Source organism: Cyprinodon tularosa, unplaced genomic scaffold (genome assembly GCF_016077235.1).
Source record: "Cyprinodon tularosa strain WSP-4 unplaced genomic scaffold, ASM1607723v1 ctg120, whole genome shotgun sequence".
In the NCBI taxonomy this organism is placed as follows: domain Eukaryota; kingdom Metazoa; phylum Chordata; class Actinopteri; order Cyprinodontiformes; family Cyprinodontidae; genus Cyprinodon; species Cyprinodon tularosa.
Window position 1 is genome coordinate 2,287,919 of NW_024038004.1, and position 19,715 is coordinate 2,307,633.

The following is a 19,715-nucleotide window of genomic DNA, read 5'->3' on the forward strand; positions in this document are numbered from 1 at the left end:
ATGTTTGGATGCGGTGCTCGGGTGGTTCTTTACCTGTGTCCTGCGTCTTGGCCGGGCCCTTTGCTCCCTTCTGGACTCTTGTCTGCAGGCGTTTTATCTCCTGGTCGTAGTCCGTCCACTCTGATACGATCCTCACTGCTGCCTGCAGCTTGGGCTCTTTGGTCATTGGATTGTTACACTGAAAGGGAAACAAATCGGAATGAGAAAAAAATATTTTCCTTCAAATGATTACATCCAATTGTGTGTGTTTTTTTTTTTTATAAATCAATTATTTACAATAAAATGATAAAATATCCAGTCATAGATAATATTTGAATTAAAATTATTTTACTTTACTGTATTACTTTAAAGTTACTACAATTGTAGCTAACAGTAGTTCATATAATTGTAATTTGATTACTGGCTAATCACTGCAGCTTTAATTTACATTTCTATAATTTCCTGCAGCTGTATAAAATAGTTTGCACAAGTTATGGTATTAGAAGGCAGTTTAATTAAGTTAAACCAGCAGTTACTCTTTTTTATGTTTATGCAACCTTAACTAATGTGTGTAGTGTACAACTGTTTATCTTATATATACAGATAGTGTGGCACAAAATTTATCTTTACCCTAAAATATTTTAAGTTGACTCAATTTTAAAAATGTTTCTTTTGACAAGAGGTGATGACAATTACGGTGATGGTTGGAGGTCCTTCCACCTCAAAGACCTTCAAATTAATTAAGATAAATATTTAAATAATCAGCGTAGGGCTTAAAATCACAATATGTTTTGTCTAATTTTGGTCGATTTTTGCAAAAAAAAATGTTAAAACCTCAGGAAAGTTAAAAAAGGAACCTAAACAAACTTCTGAATGTAATTATCCTGAGTCTATGAAACTTGATGTAACATTGCGCTTTTCTTAAAAAAGAAAACCATCAAAATAACAATAAGCTTTAAAAATACAAGCCCTGACAACACTGCTGATGTTTAAACGTTTATCAGCCTGGATCGCCTCAGTCAAATCAAAATGAATCAATTCACACATCCCATAATATCACAGGACAGTTTACTGTGGATGGTGACTAGCTCACGCTCTCCTCATATTTAAAGCTGCATTCAACTTTTCTTCATCTATCTTTAATCTGTTGCACTGTTTTCTACACGTCCTGCTTGCTATAAACTTTTTTCAGACGCCAACATCAGACAGACAGACTAAAGCTGTCCAGATGTCCGGAACTGGATTACTGATTAAAATTAGACTGTGATATATACTGATATTGAAGCCCTAGAATTACTTTATTTCGAATTGTAAATAAAACATCTAAATATTTTTTTTTTCCAACCCAAAATTATTTTCCATTATATTTTCGGTCCCCGTTTCATTTTCCATCATAAACCTCTTGGCTGGAATAAAATAATCTTGACTAAAAGTTCCCTAAATAGGAATAATTCAAGAAAATCCAATTCATCTTCCACTTGTTTAACTGTTCTTAGTTACACATCAGTAAATTGATGGGGAATTATTTACTGACTGTATTTTCTATTCAGCTCCCCTAAGCGCCCTCTAGTGGCAGTTGCTGACATATTCCTGGGAATGTGTGTTACCAAATCTATGGTCTTTGCTGTCTTTTTGGAGCTGTCGTCACACCAGGTCTCACACCACAGCCACTCCTGAGGCAAAGACTTGATGGGAACCTGGTGGATCATGTTGTTTGGAAGATCCTGAAAAACAAACAAACACAAAAACCAGAAAGGTCATATTAAGGCGCCTCCGGCAAACGTTTGAACTCTAAGATAAAAGCTTGTGTAGGTGTAGAACTGCGATATTGAGAGGAGGAGAGAAGATGCTGCTCAGAGACCTGGTCCAGGTTGGACAGACTGTTGGGGTCCTGGCTCAGTCCCTGGTACTGTCCTCTGAGGCGGTCTCCTGCAGCGATCTTCCTGAACTTCTTCAGGTCGACGACATACAGTGCACTGCAGACCATGCATCACATCAACAAAGGAACATTGAATAGAAATCTTTACAGGCTTAGAAAATGATTTATCTTTTAATTTCTAATTAAAGGAATAAAGTAATCCTCATTCTGCTGGTAAATAAAAGGATTCTGCTTTTCTTAAAGGTATAGAGGAGGATGTTCTTATCCGGGTGGATCATCAAAATAAATGGTCCTCCTAATTGTAAATCATTCTGGTGATATGTTTACGTAAGGCCGTCCTACGTGCTCATCCCCATTTTCACTTACCGGTGGTGAGTCTGACATGGCGGAAAAATGGCAAATCTGGCTTTGGAAAGTAAGCTTGTATGAGCGATGCAAACAGCAACTTTTAAAAGGAGGAGAAATGGGCTCCTGCATGGTCTCGCATGTGTTTAATAGGTGTTCCCTCTCTGGAGCGGGTACACGGTTGTGCATGTGAATTTTTTCGTTTTAAAGTGGAGAGGGCGGGTCTTTTTAAATATTCACAAAAATCCTCCACTATACCTCTAAGGCCACAAAAAAAGATAAAAAAAAAGGCAGTGATTGCGGAGCTGAACAGGCACCTGATGTGGTACTTGCGTCCAGCCAGGTGGCTCGCCCAGTAGCCAGACTTCCAGAAGCGATAGCCGTCCATCTCCCTGCGGCTGTCGCAGAACGGCGTGTAGCCGTAAGGAGCTCCCTCCAGGTTAAAGTCGCGCAGCTCCTTCAGGTCGGTTCGTACAATCTGATGAAAGCAGGTTGAGTTTATGGAGTGGTGAATATGAATCAGGTTACAAATTAGCCTGTTTCTTATTCTTTTTCTAGTTTGCTTGGCCCTCAGCTGCAGATCTGGACAGAAGCAGAATCAGTTACAGCGTTTGTGCAGCAAACCTGGTCTGCGTCCACAAACAGGATCTTATCCACAGCTAGAGGAAACAGAACGTCCAGGAAGAGGATCTTGTATCCCCAGATGATCCTCTGCTTCTCGGTCTGCTGGTGCAACCAGCGGGGCCACTTGTACTGGACCAGCTCGTACTGGAAGCCATATTGCTTCGCCATGTGGGGAATGAAGTCCTGCAGAGTGAAGCACATCAGCCGAAGAAATTAAACATGATAATTATCAATACCATGGAAACCAAAGTCAAGCTGCTATCCCTTCGATTTGATTTAAAAGATAAAGTAGTGAAATTCACCACAAATGTCCAGCATACATTTAAACCAAAAAAAAAAAAGTGGAAGGAAGGAAGGACACTTGGAAAAACGAAGTTAAAGAAGAGGTACAGAGACAGACATTAAAAAAGGAAACAACAGAAGGAAAGGAAATAAAGGAAAAACATGGGAAAGGAAGGGCAGAAGCAAGAGAGGCAAGAGGCGAGAAAAAAGTAAGGAAGTGACGGAGGAAAGGTCAGATGGGACAAAGAGAGGACAGAAGGTGAAAGAAGGAAATACGGAGCAAAGGATGTAGGACACTTGGATGGTGGAAAAGGAAAGAAACACAAAAACAACAAGGAAAAACATGAGGAAGAAAGACAGGAGGAAGGACATTCAAACGATGGGATGAGGAATAAAGTCTAAAAATACTTCAAACGTTCTGGTTTTCACTGAATTTTAGATCACATTTGTTGAAATCAGGGATGCACCATATAATCCGCTATTCTAGTTTTAAAAGCAAATGGAAAATAAAATTAGGACGGACACTCTTACCTTGAAGGTAGGGGACAGGTAGTTCTTTAGGAACCAGAACTTGACGGGGGTTTTTGTGTTCTTCAGGACTGACAGCATCATGATCCTGAGAGAGAAGAAGAAGAGACTGTGATCAGCTCCAGGATCAATGCTGCCTTTGAAACAAGAATTAAAAAGGTTTCAACTGATCGAGGACGTTTGGGTGCATTTAACCCCCACCTGAGGAACCTCTCGTACAGATGCCCCGATGCCACAGAGAAAATATTGATCACATCGTCTTTCTCTGGCTTCGGCTCCTCAGCGGTCCCTCCTCCTGTAAAACCTCTGCCAGGACAAAAAAACCCAATCTAGATCAGTTTTATTCATTAGACTAGAAGGCTAAAAAAAATAAAAATCTGAAAATTATAAACAAAAATGTGTTTTTTTTTTTATTCACTTGCAATAAAAACAATAAAAAAAAAAAATAATAATCAGTGAACCAGAGTTCTACCTGGCCAGAGATTTCCAAAATCCAGTGTCATTTTCCTCCGTTCCGTCGCTCAGCAGCTCCTCGTTAAATTTGTCCGGCTTCTTTTGGACCTGATTAGAAAGAAAAATGTCCTTATTTAAAACCCAAATGTTCTAAGTTGGTAAAAACAAACCATGAGGTAAACTATCAACATTAAGCAGTTTGAAAAATAAAACAAGAACTATTTTTTCTAAGCCAGATTTAAGCTCTAAACGCAGCTTTTTTATGATCCAACTTACCTTTTATTTAGAATAAATTTAGAATAAATGTGAAAATTTCATAGAATAAAAGATAAAAAGGGGTAATTTTGTTCCAAAACATGTCTAAAATACATCTGAAAAAGGAGGCTATTTTACAACCTTCATCCTCAGAGGGATTATGTTCCAAACTGTCTATTTCCTGTATTTTAAATAGGATGCCATAATTATGGTTCTGATGAGGAAGAGCTTTGAATTTAATGCTGTTCCTCCAAATCCTTCTATGACTGCCTCTGATTGCTGATCTGTGCCTCGAATCAGAGATGAACTGACCTTCACTAATATGATTCTACTCTTGAAATTATTCAGCACGACAATAATGTCATCCGAGTCGGACGGTGAGTCTGTTCCATCGTGACTGAAGAAGAAAGAAAAAAAAATCATGATCAGACTGCAGAACTATGGAATGCCAATAATAGCCTTCATCACTGAGGTGTCCTCACCTATAAATCCTGTAGATCTCGTCGGATCGTCCTTTCCTGAGTTTTAGCATCCAGGCACCAGGGTTGGCTTTGAGCTGAAAGTAACCCTGTAAACCAGACCGACATATTTACAAGATGAAAAACACAAAATAATAGTAGAGCACATCTGCTCCAGAATCGGGCATATTTAGGGTTCTGCTGAAATTTTCAAGGGTTCTTTGTCTTTGATGTTTTTTGACAGAATTAAATAGCAAAGCCTAACTTATTACAGATATTTCGGAACAAAAGGAAGGCAAGAAAGGAAGGAAACCACTAAACAAGGATAGGAGGATGAAGCAAGGAAGGAAGGAAACCACTAAACAAAGACAAGAGGATGGAGCAAGGGAGGAAGGAAACCACTAAACAAGGACAAGAGGATGGAGCGAGGAAGGAAGGAAACCACTAAACAAGGACAAGAGGATGGAGCAAGGAAGGAAGGAAGGAAACCACTAAACAAGGACAAGAGGATGGAGCAAGGAAGGAAGGAAGGAAACCACTAAACAAAGACAAGAGGATGGAGCAAGGAAGGAAGGAAACCACTAAACAAGGACAAGAGGATGGAGCGAGGAAGGAAGGAAACCACTAAACAAGGAAAGATGGAAAATGGACAAAAACTGAAGCTCATAAAAAAGGAGCTATAGAGGGAATGACAACATTTAGATCATTCTACAGCAATATTAAAATACAAATATATTTATTTTTTCCCATGGTTATACAGAACAAGAAAAAAAAAAAAAAAAACTTAAATCAAAATCCTGACCAGGTGAGCAGCGTCTTACCAAGTTTGCCATGACGATGGTGTCTACCATGACGGGCTCGGAGGCGGTTCCCAGGGTAAACTGAAGGCCGCGTGGAGGCTGACCTGAGCTGACATCAGTACAGTGGCCCTCCAGCAGAAGGTGCTCCAGCTCGTACTCTGCTGCTACAATGTTCTCAACCTGCAGCCACAGCAGCAAAACTAGCTGTCAAAGCTCTTTATGAACAGAAGGAGAATTATTTTATTTTGGAGCAGAAACTATAGAAAAAGAAATTCCCTCTTTGGGAACATTTTGGACAGCGTTAGTCCAAAGTATGTGATTCTTCTGCAGTTACAACAGAGCAGTTAGATCTCTAGATGAAACCCTCCTGACCTCCTGCAGGTAGATGTTATCCAGGTCATAGCGGGTGCGAACAGACTCCACCATCCAGCTCTCTGGGGTGTTGAGGTTCAGGGTGAAGAGCGGAGACTGAGGCATGTCCAGGAACTTGGCCATTGGGCCGGGAGAAAAAGTCCCGTCAGCCTGAAACACCACCTCCGGTTCCAACACATAACGGTAAAAACTGCAGAAAAACGCAGCAGGGAGACATGAGGGGAATCTTTACGAGTCTGCATCTGTGCAGCGCAATGAAACAGAGGGATCAAGCTCTGTTTTACCTTTTCAGAGGCATATCTGACAGTTTGGACTGGCAGTTCATGAACACCCTCAGGTTGACGTTTACAAGCTGCTTCAAAACCTTCAGATGAAACACAAAGAGAAGAGAGAGAGGTGTGAGCGGGAGGATGTTCGTTAGCTGGATAGACAAAGATGGAGGAGCTGATCTACTAACGGAGCCAAAGCTTACCGATAAAAGAGGAGCCAGTTTCTGTGCGTCTCTCGTTACTGGATCCACCACGGCGACAACATCAAAGTACACGTCCCCCTCCACTGGCCGGATCTTTACCGCGCTGCAGACAAATACAAGATCAATGACTAAGTGAAGCAAACAAAACGATTTTCAGGTTTTCTTTAGAGGACAAACGGATTCTTCTGTTTAAAGAAGGTTGATGAAAATCTTATGGCGGTGAATTATGTTACAGACGTACCTGTAGCGATCATCTGCAAAGCCGTACTCTATCCTGGATTCTCCTTTGGGCTGAGAGGACAGCAGAGCATCCACCTTCATCACCAGGTCGCTGGCCCTGAGAGAGAGGCTGCATTAACTCATTTGACCCGTCTTAGAGAGAGAAAGCTTGGGGGGAATAAAACAATACCTGTCCTCCTCCATTTCAAACTGCTGGACTTTGCTTTTGATGCGCTCCCCGGATGTCTTTAGGATGATGCTCTCCAAAAGCAAGAAGTCATCCTGGTTAAACACCTCGTTCTCTTCCAGCGGGCCGATGACCTGAGAGAAAGGAACAAGAACGTCAAACGGCAGCATCAAGGGAAGAATCTGAGCCGTTTAATGAAAACCTTTAATGATGATGTTTTTATTTAAGCTACAAGTTATAATTCAGTAGAACCAGTGACATACCCGTCCGTTGCTGATGACTGCCCTCTGTCCTTTCTTCAGTTTGAGCACATCTCTGCAGTAGGCAGCATGGGAGAGCAGGAAGTCAACCTTGGGCCCCTCGTAAGCACTTCTGAACAGCGGCAAATCCATACCCTGAAGGATTAAGAGCAGCAAAATAAGACCCCCCTCAAAAAAAAAAATATCACAAAATGAGTCAAAATGTTAAAAACTCATTACACACCATGTTTTTATATTCTAGAAATTATTTCTGGTGCTAAATACAATCATCATGGCTAAGAGATAAAAAAAAGAAATTTAAATTAAATATATCCAAACATAGATAGGCAAATAAAGCAGTCAGGATTCGTTTTGCATTCTTTGCTGCACAAACGCATGAATCAATGCAGCGCAGCACAGAACTGATCAGCCTGTGGATCTACTGAAGGTTGCTTGGATGAAGCCTGCAGCTAAGCACTGTTGTTGGGTCTGAGGTCTCATAGAGATTTTTGAACTCCAAGTAACTGTGTTTACCAACCAAGCACATTAATTGAGGAGCTACTGGTACTACTGGTATACTAAGAACACAATGAAATCGCCCCTGGAAACTTTATTCTGCTCCACAAGCAATGTGGATCCTCTGCCTCCACATCTATGTTAGATTGCGCTTCTGTTGAGAAAATAAATTATAATGCATAATTTTCTTTATAACTTCAATCAGCATTGAACCTAAATGCAGTTTTATTATGTTGAAAATGTTAACGTTGAATGTAGTTCATGGAACAAGAGTTCAAATGTTAACTGTCAGGAAAGGCATCCTGCAAAAAAACTGAACAAGTGGGGATCGCTTTATGGCAACCTGTGAATATAGAAACTGCTGAAAACATTTTAACCATGTGAAAAAGAGGAAAATTCAGAAATGACTGGGGATTATTAAAAGAAAAAAAATCAAGCTTTATGCAGATATAAAAATCCAAAGCAGGCATGTTAAAGCTTTACCCCGACGGCGAACTCCCCGATGTCCACGCCCTTCTCTAAAGCCTCTGCCGTATCCTCCTTAGACATCTTGGTAATGAAGTTCTTTGCATTGTTGGCGGACTGTGTCTGCATGGCGGACCAGATCGCTCTGGCTACGCGGCTCGACTCCATGGACGGATCAGACGACGGGTTGTTGATCATCCCCAGTCGGACGTTGTTGCTGGTTTTCTGTTATGAAGCAGGCGAGGGTTAGACTTTAAGACTTTCAGATTAGCTTCAACTTCTACCCTGCATGAAAACACATATACAGCCCTAATGTCCCAGCGCTATTTACCATTATAATTTTGAATGACTTTCTCCACTGAAGTCTGATAGATATCAATGGCACATTTCATTTAACATTTCTTTGCAAATCGCACAGCTTTTTAGAGTATTTCTCACCATGTGTCTGATAGCATCATAAAGCAGTTGGCGTCCTGAAGGCTTATCGAAGTCCCCAACTACCCAGAAGGTAACAGGACGGATGTAACCATTGTCTGGCAAAAAGAAAGTAAACAAAATGGTTAGAGCAAGAAAATAGTGAGCTTAGGATGAGTTAAAAATGACCCAGGAATTCATGATAAGAGCATCTAGTTCAGTCAGAAGGAAAAGCTTATATGCTTATATAACAAAACAAACAAACAAAAAACAAACAGCAAAAGCCCATCTGTCCTGTATTTGCATATTTGTATTCCTTCACTACGGCTATCTTCCTGCAGCCTTAAGCTCCATCCATATCCCTGAGGTCTGATGATGACTTGCATTCAGCTACACAGACGGCCTCCAGCTGGGGAGGTTTTTAAGTCTTACCTAAGAGCTTCAGCTACCACATGTGGTGAATACCCATTTTTTGCACCACTGAGTGCTGCTCACCTTTCTCACACTGCTTTCTTTTCTACCTTTGTAAAAGAAAAAAAATTCAAAAGCCACCAAGAATTTTCCATCAATTAAATTTGCTAATGGACTCTTTATATCAATGGGGAATGTTTATACACAAACCAAATGTTCTTGATCTTGACGGGATTTACCTGGTTAAATAAAAGGTAAAAAAAACATAATAAACGGATTTCAATAATAGTTATATTTTAATAGAGTTCTAAGTTAAACTTCTCGACTTTGAAGCATTAATCAAATATATTCTTCAGATCCAGTTCTATAACCAGACACCATCTTTTGTAAAAACAGTTTTAGTCAGTTCTGCACACCATCCAAATCGGGGGGACAAAGGGCCATATACTACTGCATTCAAGATGGATAGTCCTCACATCAATCATAGTTTAAATTTGTTTAAGCTATCATTGATATTTTAAGAGTCTATAAGCGGAAAACTGGAATCCTTTCGCTTGGGCATAATCTTCCAGACGACAGCTAATGGCCCCATTAAACCTTGATGATTTAGACCAGCGCATGCCTGACATACAAAAAATCTGGCAATAAAGTTGGCATATGTTGGATAAGTTATTGGTACATTTGTATACCGGTAAGTAAAAAGACATGCTGAACCATTTTGGAAAACTTCAACATACAGCAAGTACGTCCAGACGTATGCCAGTGTATGCACATATGTAGGGCATAAGTTACAGGTAAGTTATCTGATCGTTGACATACGCTAAAATTAAGTTACTCATAAGTTCTGGTGTCTTATCAGGTTAAAAGAAGGTTCACAGGAGGAAACCTTCTCTACTCCTCCAGACTTCATCCCCATCATAGGGTGAGTAAGAAGGTGAGTGTGATGGATCCTTCCTGTGTTCACGCCCACGACCAACAAACTTCCTAGCAGACATGACGCTGAATCTGCTGTGACTGCCCACCTTCTTTCTTTTTCTTTATTCTTGTTTTTTTTTTTGGCAGCAATAACAGGAACTAGGTTAATGCCGCAATCAAATAAATCTTTTTATGCAGGCAGGGCGCCTCCGGGGGCATTGTTGCCTTCCCCAGGAAACTAGCCTGTGACATTTCATGGGCATTACGCTGCCGTACCTTATCCATAAGTTAGGCTGTCATTGGACATAAGCTCTGGATTCGTTATGAATATGCATTGTATACGCCCAAAACTGAAAAAATACATAGAAAGTTCAGAGTATGTCAGCGTTTTAGGAGATTCTGGGGTGTCAGGCACACGCTGGATAAATCGTCAAGGTGTGACAGGGCCCTGAGACTTTAAAATCCTTCTGTTAGTTTATGAATGACTGATTGGATCAGCACCTCAATACATAACAGATCTGTTTTCATTGTATCAACCTCCCAGACCACTCAGGTTCAAGTCTACTCTAAACACCCAGAACTGGAACCAAACATGGAGGAGCAGCATCTAGTTCTTATGCTCCACTGATCTGGAACAAACTCCCAGAAGACTGGAAAAGTTAAAAACCCATTTGTTTAGAGCTGCATTAAGATTGTTGAATTTAAACTACTAACTGGGGTATTACTTTAAGGTTGTGATTCAACTGTTTATCATGTCTTTTTTTACTTGCTTTTGTTCTGCTTTTTTTGTGATCCAATTGATTTATTTGTTTTACAAATGTAATACATGTAAAGCACTTTGAATTGTCCATGTACTAAATTGTGCTATTCAAATTAAATTGACTGATCTAATAATACAGTAGCCTGACGTAGTCCTACTCAATTCTAGTCAGAATATGAGTCAGATACTGCTCCATAGAGCTGTGATTATGGGGCGTGTTTCGAACGAACCAGGAAAAAAATGCCTCTGCACTCAATTGGATAGACCTACAACCAATAAGAGCAACGGAATGTGTGACGTGTGTTAAGCGAGGCATAGTTGTTGTCAACAAAAATCAAAGCGTGCAGTTGCACCACTAGAATAAGAAGATGAGCCTTGATCGCGTTTCTCTGTTCCTCTTTTAAAATTAATTTGCTGTCGATATCTTCTAGAACAGACCTAATAGCAGAATCTACACACCTGAACTCTCCAGCGGCAGCCATTGTTGTTGTCACCCAAGCGCGCTGTTGATCATCTGTCCATCATCGTATAAAGCCCGCCCTGACAATTTGATTGGCCCGCCAGATATTGTGCGAGCATACTCGCGCTAATATTGAGCAATGCCAGACTGAATTTCCCGAACACAAACGTTTTGGGCGTGACTAAGTTCGGAATGACACCCAGGCTAATAATACAGCCCAGTTAGGAATAAAACAGACACATCATCTGTACCTGGTTGGATATAAAGCCCAGGTAAATTAGACATGACTATATGAAAGTTTTAATAGGTTCTAATAAACCTAAAAAATATTACAAAAAAAGCTTCAAGTATTATTAAAAAAAAAAAAACTAGCAGAATCAAACTGTAACAGAAAAGGCTTCTTCTTATGAGATTCTTTTCTCCAGAGTAGATACACTTAAAATAAATGCTTCTATATTTTACAGTGAGAGATGACGTCAGTGTAGCTAACAGAAGATTCATTTTCAGGCTTTCAACACTTCTTTTACCAGCTGTTCCAACACTTGTCCACATTTATTGTGCCGTTCACATTGGAAGCTTTGTTAGCTTGGAGGGCAACAAATGATCACAACAGATTTTTTCCGGATCCTTCTTTTGTTAAGATGCATACTCCATGTTAATGCAAAATCTATTAATTTAAAAAACAAAATCTAAGATTTGTTTAGTAAGTCTTGAGACTTAGTCAAGCAGTTTGTATTTAGTGGGTAAACTGAAGTAGGCATTGCCCCTTTTGTGACATAAATTATCCATATTTACAGATAAATCGTAATTTATTCATTATATCAGTAGCTGAAAGTAGAATTTATTAGCCTAATGAAAAAATATGAAAAAGAGTTTATTAATCATATATATATATATTTTTGATTTATTATTAATGCACCCTTATATATGTACATGCAGCAACTGAATAAACTCTCATGCAGTCTCAGTGAATACTATATGTAAATGGTAGATCACTGGCACTAGCATAAACACATTTTAATACTCTGGGACAATATTCACATGCATCATTAGTCACTAGCGTCCTCTGAGAGATGCATTGCAGATGGAGTAATTCAAAAAGAAAGCCAGCAAAGTGTTTGATATAAAAAAAAAAGAGCAAGTGAAGTAGGAGAGGGAATAATGTGGAGAACAAGGAGGATTTTACCATGTCTGCTGGTGGAGGCCATCCCTGAAGCAGGGACATTTTTAACAATGCAGAAATAAAGAGCGGAGGAGGACAGGACAGCAAAAACAAACAAGGTTAAGCCTTGAGGATGGTTGAGTTTTCTGCATTAGAACAATAAAAAATGTCAAAGACAAACTATGTTATTAGTTTTCTTGTTGTGTTTTGCCTTTACCTTTCTTAGCCATGTAGTTCATGCTGTTGGCAACAGCTGTGCTCTTCTCCTTTGTGTCCAGGGTGGAGAAACGAGCGTAATCGTCGATAAAGTAGTTGTCTGCACAAAGTTCAGGGAAAAACAAAAGATGGACACTGAAGACTTTCAAGTGAACAAAGAAAAACAACATAAAGTAAATTAGGTATAATGGACGTCATATTTACATTTCCAACACATCACTCTTTAGATACTCAAAACTACAAAACTACATCCATTTCAATTATCCATGACATCCATTCCAACAAAATGCATAATGCTATAAGAAGTATAAGAGTACCACCTTCAAGTAGAAGAACATTAATACTTAAAAAGTTATTGTGTATGTATATATAGATATATATATCTATATATACATACACATACAGTTTTATTCCTGCCAGGCTCAATAGACTAGACTAGAGATATTAACACATACACTCACCGGCCACTTTATTAGTTACACCTGTCCAACTGCTCGTTAACACTTAATTTCTAAGCAGCCAATCACATGGCGGCAACTCAGTGCATTTAGGCATGTAGACATGGTCAAGACAATCTCCTGCAGTTCAAACCGAGCATCAGTATGGGGAAGAAAGGTGATTTGAGTGACTTTGAATGTGGCATTATTGTTGGTGTCAGAAGGGCTGGTCTGAGTATTTCAGAAACTGCTGATCTACTGGGATTTTCACGCACAACCATCTCTAGGGTTTACAGTGAATGGTCCGAAAAAGAAAAAAACATCCAGTGAGCGGCAGTTCTGTGGGCGGAAATGCCTTGTTGATGCCAGAGGTCAGAGGAGAATGGCCAGACTGGTTCGAACTGATAGAAGGGCAACAGTGAGTCAAATAACCACCCGTTACAACCAAGGTGGGCAGAAGAGCATCTCTGAACGCACAGTACGTCGAACTTTGAGGCAGATGGGCTCCAGCAGCAGAAGACCACACCGGGTGCCACTCCTTTCAGCTAAGAACAGGAAACTGAAGCTACAATTTGCACAAGCTCATCGAAATTGGACAATAGAAGATTGGAAAAACGTTGCCTGGTCTGATGAGTCTCGATTTCTGCTGCGACATTCGGATGGTAGGGTCAGGATTTGGCGTCTACAACATGAAAGCATGGATCCGTCCTGCCTTGTATCAACGGTTCAGGCTGGTGGTGGTGGTGTCATGGTGTGGGGAATATTTTCTTGGCACTCTTTGGGCCCCTTGGTACCAATTGAGCATCGTTGCAACGCCACAGCCTACCTGAGTATTGTTGCTGACCATGTCCATCCCTTTATGACCACAATGTACCCAACTTCTGATGGCTACTTTCAGCAGGATAATGCGCCATGTCATAAAGCTGGAATCATCTCAGACTGGTTTCTTGAACATGACAATGAGTTCACTGTACTCAAATGGCCTCCACAGTCACCAGATCTCAATCCAATAGAGCATCTTTGGGATGTGGTGGAACGGGAGATTCGCATCATGGATGTGCAGCCGATAAATCTGCGGCAACTGTGTGATGCCATCATGTCAATATGGACCAAACTCCCTGAGGAATGCTTCCAGCACCTTGTTGAATCTATGCCACGAAGAATTGAGGCAGTTCTGAAGGCAAAAGGGGGTCAAACCCGTTACTAGCATGGGGTACCTAATAAAGTGGCCGGTGAGTATTTCTTTTTGAAGGAGAATTAGTGCCAGTGTATTTATAAGCCATGCCTTAAGATCACAAGAGACGCACCTTTTCTGCTCCCTCCATTTTCTATGATTTCTTCATACATATGAATTTATGTTTAAACTGAGACTTTGTTGTCATTATGCCATTCTTTGGACGTAAATGGAGGTACAGAAATCAATATTGGTCAAAAGACCTCACCAATAAAAAAAATAATAATAATGAGCACATTTTGCATTGACCTTAAAATGACCTGTATCAGTCCATCTCTACATTAGAGCATCTGGTGAAAATTTTTTTATTTAATACATAGTATAGAGTGCCACCAGGAAACAGGAGAATATTTGGAACCGCCCTGCTGTTGCGGCCACTTGAAGCATTTGGCATTCTTAAAGTGAATCTTCATCAGAGCAGACAGAGGATGAAAAAATTAAATAACACTTTAGAGCACCAGATCCATAGAGAAGGGTTGCTGGATTTTGTTTTGCTTAAGCACAAAATGCTAATGAAAAGAAATGGAAATACAAAGCACTAATATGGGATATTACACGAGGTTAAAGTTTAACCTGTACAAACATCTTATTAGCCACAGCAGCAAAAGAGCAAATATTCACCACACATCTCTACTGTGATGGACTGTTCACACATCTATAGAAGGAGTTTTAGGCGTTTCTAAAGAAAAAATAAGGTAAAATATTATAACTTTTGCCCAATCTGATGACTAAATAGTTAGATTCGACCTATGGTGTGTTTTATATATATATATATATATATATATATATATATATATATATATATATATATATATATATATATAATTATTCAACAGTTGAAGAGGAAAGGGATCTTAGAATTGAAAAGGTGGTTTATTTTGTAATTTTGATAAAAATGCGATTAATTAATTGCAGGGCCTGTAATGAACTCTTATCAAAATTTTGAATCAAGTCCCACTAGTAATTTCAATTGAAAGGTTTATTTAAAGGAGAATTCCGGTTTTTAACACTTTTAGCCCATTTTCTGTAGTGTCCAGGATGAAATCGAATGATCGACACCAAAATTTTGACAATTGGTCCTGTCTCTGCTTTTTGGCTCATGCAGAATCCCCCCCTGGCTGCTTCAGAATGGCTTCCATAGTGCATGTCCGAAAATGTCCTTAAAACAACCTTAAACGTTCTTTTTTTAAATATGCTACTCACCGGGTCGTCAGCGCTGTTCAATGACGTTCCAAAAAAAGTTTCGTAAAGAAAAAACGTTCCTGTAGTGTTTTATTTAGCATTTTGTAAATCCCATTGAGTTCTGTTGGAATAGTCAATATCCCTCCGCCACCGGAAACGGAAATGGGGCCTGTTTACGCTTAGTTGTAGTCTTTTCGCAAGGCCCAAGTGTTTATGCCTCACTCTGTGTACTCCGACGTCGAGGTGCTAACGTCTCTGTTAAACACTTTAAAAAACTCTGAAAATGGAATACGAAAGGTGGATTCTTGAGGAGGACATTTTGGACTTTGAGTTTGACGGTAGAGGATACCGTCGCCAACTAGTGGTCTGGAGTGTGCAACGCTTCAGATTCGAACCGGAAGCGGAAGTTTATAAATGGTTGTGATGTATCGGAAAAATTAGTTCTGGGATTTACAAAATGCTAAATAAAACAAGACAGGAACGGTTTTTCTTCACGAAACTTTTTTTGGAACGTCATTGAACAGCGCTGACGACCCGGTGAGTAGCATATTTAAAAAAAAGAACGTTTAAGGTTGTTTTAAGGACATTATCGGACATGCACTATGGAAGCCATTCTGAAGCAGCCAGGGGGGGATTCTGCATGAGCCAAAAAGCAGAGACAGGACCAATTGTCAAAATTTTGGTGTTGATCATTCGATTTCATCCTGGACACTACAGAAAATGGGCTAAAAGTGTTAAAAACCGGAATTATCCTTTAACAAGAAGGTGTCATTTGCTGCAGTCTTGGATTAACTGTTACAAACCGAACACTTTTCTGTTTAAATAGCTAACTCGCTCCTGTGTCTTCAGGGTTGATAAATTTACCTGCATCTACCCAGTAGCGGGTGCCTATTGACAACTCACTCGTATTGGACAGGTCCAGGTAGGTTCTGCTGGTGGACAGAACTCTGGAGTTGATGCGAGGAACGACATTGGGCTGGTTCATGATGAAGTCCACGACGTCGTGATCTGTGGCCAGCTCCCCCTGCAAGACAGTTTACGACCTGGAGTTAGGATGGGTAAAGCTGTGATTTACTGAGGGTGTTTTTCACTGTTGCTGCAGAGCTGACAGTGATGTATCATCTACTATTTTGCAGACTTTCCAGGCTTAAAAGCCACAGAGACGGTGCATTTATTTAAGTTTTCCTTCAAGTTAAAGTTCAGCAGTAAAGAGAAGAAAATCAAGACGAAAACCGTGTTGATCAGCACACCTCCTAGATTCAGCTCAGTACATGTCTGTTTCTGAAAAAGCCATTTCTTAAAATAAATACTTGGCTCATGTGAATGATGAGATGATTTTAAAAGAGCAAATATGACAGATGGTTCATAGACATCCTGCATGCCAAACACATCAATTATCTTAGAAACAAATCCCCCAAAACAATGAAAAATAATTCAGCTTTTCCAACAACCTAAAAACATCTTAAGACTTTCTGACCTTTTCTGTCATTTAAAATAGATTTATTTGATGTGAACTCCAGCAAAGAAAAATCATCCGACATCAATGCTCTCACTGTGCCGGTCAGAAAATGATCATCAGAATCAAGCTGTTTTTGATGAGACTCAATAAAAAAGGGCTAAAAGCGAGGAAATAAGCCGCCTTACAACATGGCCACCCTTTACGTACAAAGCGATGGGAAGGATAGATAGAACATAGCGTTACATAGTTCTTTTCTGTTTGAATTCAGCTGCCAAATATAACACTTTTTAGAAACACCTATTTTTTTATACTTACAGATCAAAAGACAGATTTTTACCTCTCCTTTTTAGTCACATTTTTTATAGAACACCTGTGAGTGAACAGCAGTTTCTTTTCAATTTTTAATTGAGTTTAGAAGAGGACTTTGACTTGGTCATTATAACGTATGAGTTTGTCTTGGTTTGAACCAGGACCGGCCAACTCTAGGTTTTAAGAGCCAATACCCTGCGTGACTTTGAAGGGTTTTTTCTCCAACAAAACGGCCAAATTACCTCCTCAGCTTGGCATCAGGTTATCCATATTCCTACTAATGAACCCTGCATCTGATCCAATATGCTGCATACAAACTTTTGCAAAGCTGAAACAGACACCTCTGATCTAAACCATTCAACTGATACCTTGGCTGCTGATTTAGAGTCTAGTCCTGCCATAGAGTGAACTTCTTACAGGGTTCTTAAAGTTTCCCTGTATTTATACCTTGACCAATTAACCTGCTGTCTGAAGAGAAGCACCACAAACCCCATTACCACTGCAGGAACTTTCAGATGTTATTTGGGGTTTTATTTTATCCATTTAAAAGGGACAGTGCATATTCATGACATTTATGACAGAATAAATTACTGCTACTTCACATCCGTCATACCTGCCAAGTCAACAGGGAAAACCCCCCGAAAAAATACAAATAAAGCCCATTGCTCATTCTTCCCCAAATAAAAGCTACCAATCTGAGGAAAAAAGGGCTTAAAGATTATTCTGGAACAGTTGAGTGCAGCCATGTGCTAAACCAGTGTTTCCCAACCGGGGATAGTGGTCCGCGAGAGCATTGCAAGGGGTATATAAAAATATTTTGTTTCTTAGGTAGTAACATTTTTCACACTGATCTATTGGAGCTCATCAAAGCAGCTCAGGTGTCTCGCTGATACAAAAGTAAACCTGCTTAATTCAGTCTGACTATATTTTTTGTTTTGCATTCTGATCCCAATTCATCAAGTTTAATTGTATTTATAAGGGAGTTAATCAGAGGAGTTCCAGTTTTATGAATACAGGTTTATAATATGATTTTATTTTGTATCTATTTCAATTCCTTACTAACTTCGAGACAATTTTTTTTTTCAGATGGAAAACATAAAATTATAAAAAAAAAATTAAATGCTCAAATTAAAAGTAAAATAGTCTTTATTTCAGTAATTGTACGTTCCATTTTTGGAAAATCATCAATACTTTTGACTGAGAGGGGTACCCATGGTCAAAGAAAATGCCCAAAGGGGTACACAATCCAAAAAAGGTTGGGAAACGCTGTACTAGGCAACGATTGGTGGACCCTTCTTTGTTGCATTCCAATTAGCACTCATTCACCATATTTAAGCTCTTAGCATTGTTGTTTACATTTCTAAGCAAACTTTTTGTAAAAGTATGGAAAAAAAAACAGGCACACATTGCTTCATTAATTGTATGTTCTACATCTTGTTTTGTGGGGAAAAAAAGAAAAAGAAAAATATGGATTTCCTCTCTTTTTCCCCCTTTCTTATTTGTTTATTTGCACTTGTTTCTTATGCTGCCACCTGCTGGAGTGGAGGTGTAGTGCAGATTTCTCTACAACATCCCCACATGTCATTAAGCAGATTCCAAAAAATATATATATTTCATACCCTTTCAGAGCGTTGAACAAAAGAAAGTAAAACAATTACTTGAGATTATTTTTACAAAGGTAAAGAAAAGGTTAAAAAAAATCCAGATATTTAAATCCCAGGATTTTCAGTAGGAATGACACTCATGATACTTACATAGGCCTGTCCATTAGTTTTAAATGTACAATGTTGACTAGGAGTATGTTACTCAAATATATAGTTGATATAACAACCTAAGACATATCTACACTGGCTTTATATTAAAAGAGGAATATCGTTTTAATGGCCTGATACCCGTTACAATAGATTGTGTGCTGCAACCTACCAAGTAGACTGCTCTCTGATAGAAAGAAGTAGTTTCCAGGATTTTCTGCATCGTGGTAGTTTCCAGTTCATCAGGGTCCAGCTGGTCCCGCTGGTAAGGGATGCCGTTGTACATCACCACCGGCAGAGGGCCCACTCCTGTTTGCTCATAGTACGCCTTTCCTTCCTGGAAGGAAAAAGTCAGTTTGTGTCTAAAAAATGTGCAAAAGGCAAAGTACAAAACAAACAAATTCTGAATCAGCAACTAATTTAAAACCAAAATCTACTTTTATTTATTGACTACTTGGAATTAAGAGTATGTCAAAACTTTGGCTTTAATCAAATTAACAAGATAGAGAGCCTACTGAATTTGCATTGATACTAAAACAGTACTTATATAAGCGGACAAAAAAACACTAGAAGTTCAGAGAGAGTAGGATTTTTTTGATTGGATAGTGGATTTATTTAACACATAATTTCAGAGGCAGATCAATACCCTGTAACCAAATGCAGGTACAGGAAAAAAGATCCTATGTCATGATGTTAAAGTCAACAGAAAAAATTCATCCATTTAAAGTGAAGCCAAAATCTGATTAACTTACCTTCCTGTTGTTGTCGTAGCTCGAATCAGCTCCAAGGACACTGCTGACCTCCACGTAGGGAAATCTCTTCTCCAGCACTTTGACAACATCTCCAACACTCAGCTTTCCACCAGTCACCACACGGTTAAACATCTGATAGGGAAGGACGACGAGGCAAGCAGAATCAAAAACGCAGGATTA

At 39.4% G+C, this 19,715-nt stretch overlaps 1 protein-coding gene across 4 annotated transcripts in view; it reads right to left on the minus strand.

Annotated features, from left to right (window-relative positions):
* uggt1 (UDP-glucose glycoprotein glucosyltransferase 1) overlaps positions 1-19,715 on the minus strand; it is a 41,964-nt gene that overhangs the window by 924 nt on the left and 21,325 nt on the right. Inside the window, exons 17-40 of one of the 4 annotated variants that reach the window (XM_038273451.1) lie at positions 19,536-19,667; positions 18,956-19,120; positions 16,168-16,288; positions 12,413-12,511; positions 12,220-12,243; positions 8,512-8,606; positions 8,092-8,298; positions 7,117-7,248; positions 6,857-6,987; positions 6,689-6,784; positions 6,448-6,550; positions 6,260-6,339; positions 5,976-6,165; positions 5,625-5,783; positions 4,828-4,913; positions 4,658-4,742; positions 4,110-4,198; positions 3,839-3,943; positions 3,641-3,725; positions 2,828-3,010; positions 2,521-2,681; positions 1,841-1,955; positions 1,587-1,703; positions 34-178 (exon numbers count right to left, since the gene is read on the minus strand). In XM_038273451.1, coding sequence (XP_038129379.1) covers positions 34-178; positions 1,587-1,703; positions 1,841-1,955; positions 2,521-2,681; positions 2,828-3,010; positions 3,641-3,725; positions 3,839-3,943; positions 4,110-4,198; positions 4,658-4,742; positions 4,828-4,913; positions 5,625-5,783; positions 5,976-6,165; positions 6,260-6,339; positions 6,448-6,550; positions 6,689-6,784; positions 6,857-6,987; positions 7,117-7,248; positions 8,092-8,298; positions 8,512-8,606; positions 12,220-12,243; positions 12,413-12,511; positions 16,168-16,288; positions 18,956-19,120; positions 19,536-19,667 — 2,905 coding nt within the window. Of the gene's footprint in view, positions 1-33; positions 179-1,586; positions 1,704-1,840; positions 1,956-2,520; positions 2,682-2,827; positions 3,011-3,640; positions 3,726-3,838; positions 3,944-4,109; positions 4,199-4,657; positions 4,743-4,827; positions 4,914-5,624; positions 5,784-5,975; positions 6,166-6,259; positions 6,340-6,447; positions 6,551-6,688; positions 6,785-6,856; positions 6,988-7,116; positions 7,249-8,091; positions 8,299-8,511; positions 8,607-12,219; positions 12,244-12,412; positions 12,512-16,128; positions 16,289-18,955; positions 19,121-19,535; positions 19,668-19,715 lie in introns of all 4 variants that reach the window. The other 3 variants (XM_038273436.1, XM_038273456.1, XM_038273444.1) reach the window with 3 other exon arrangements.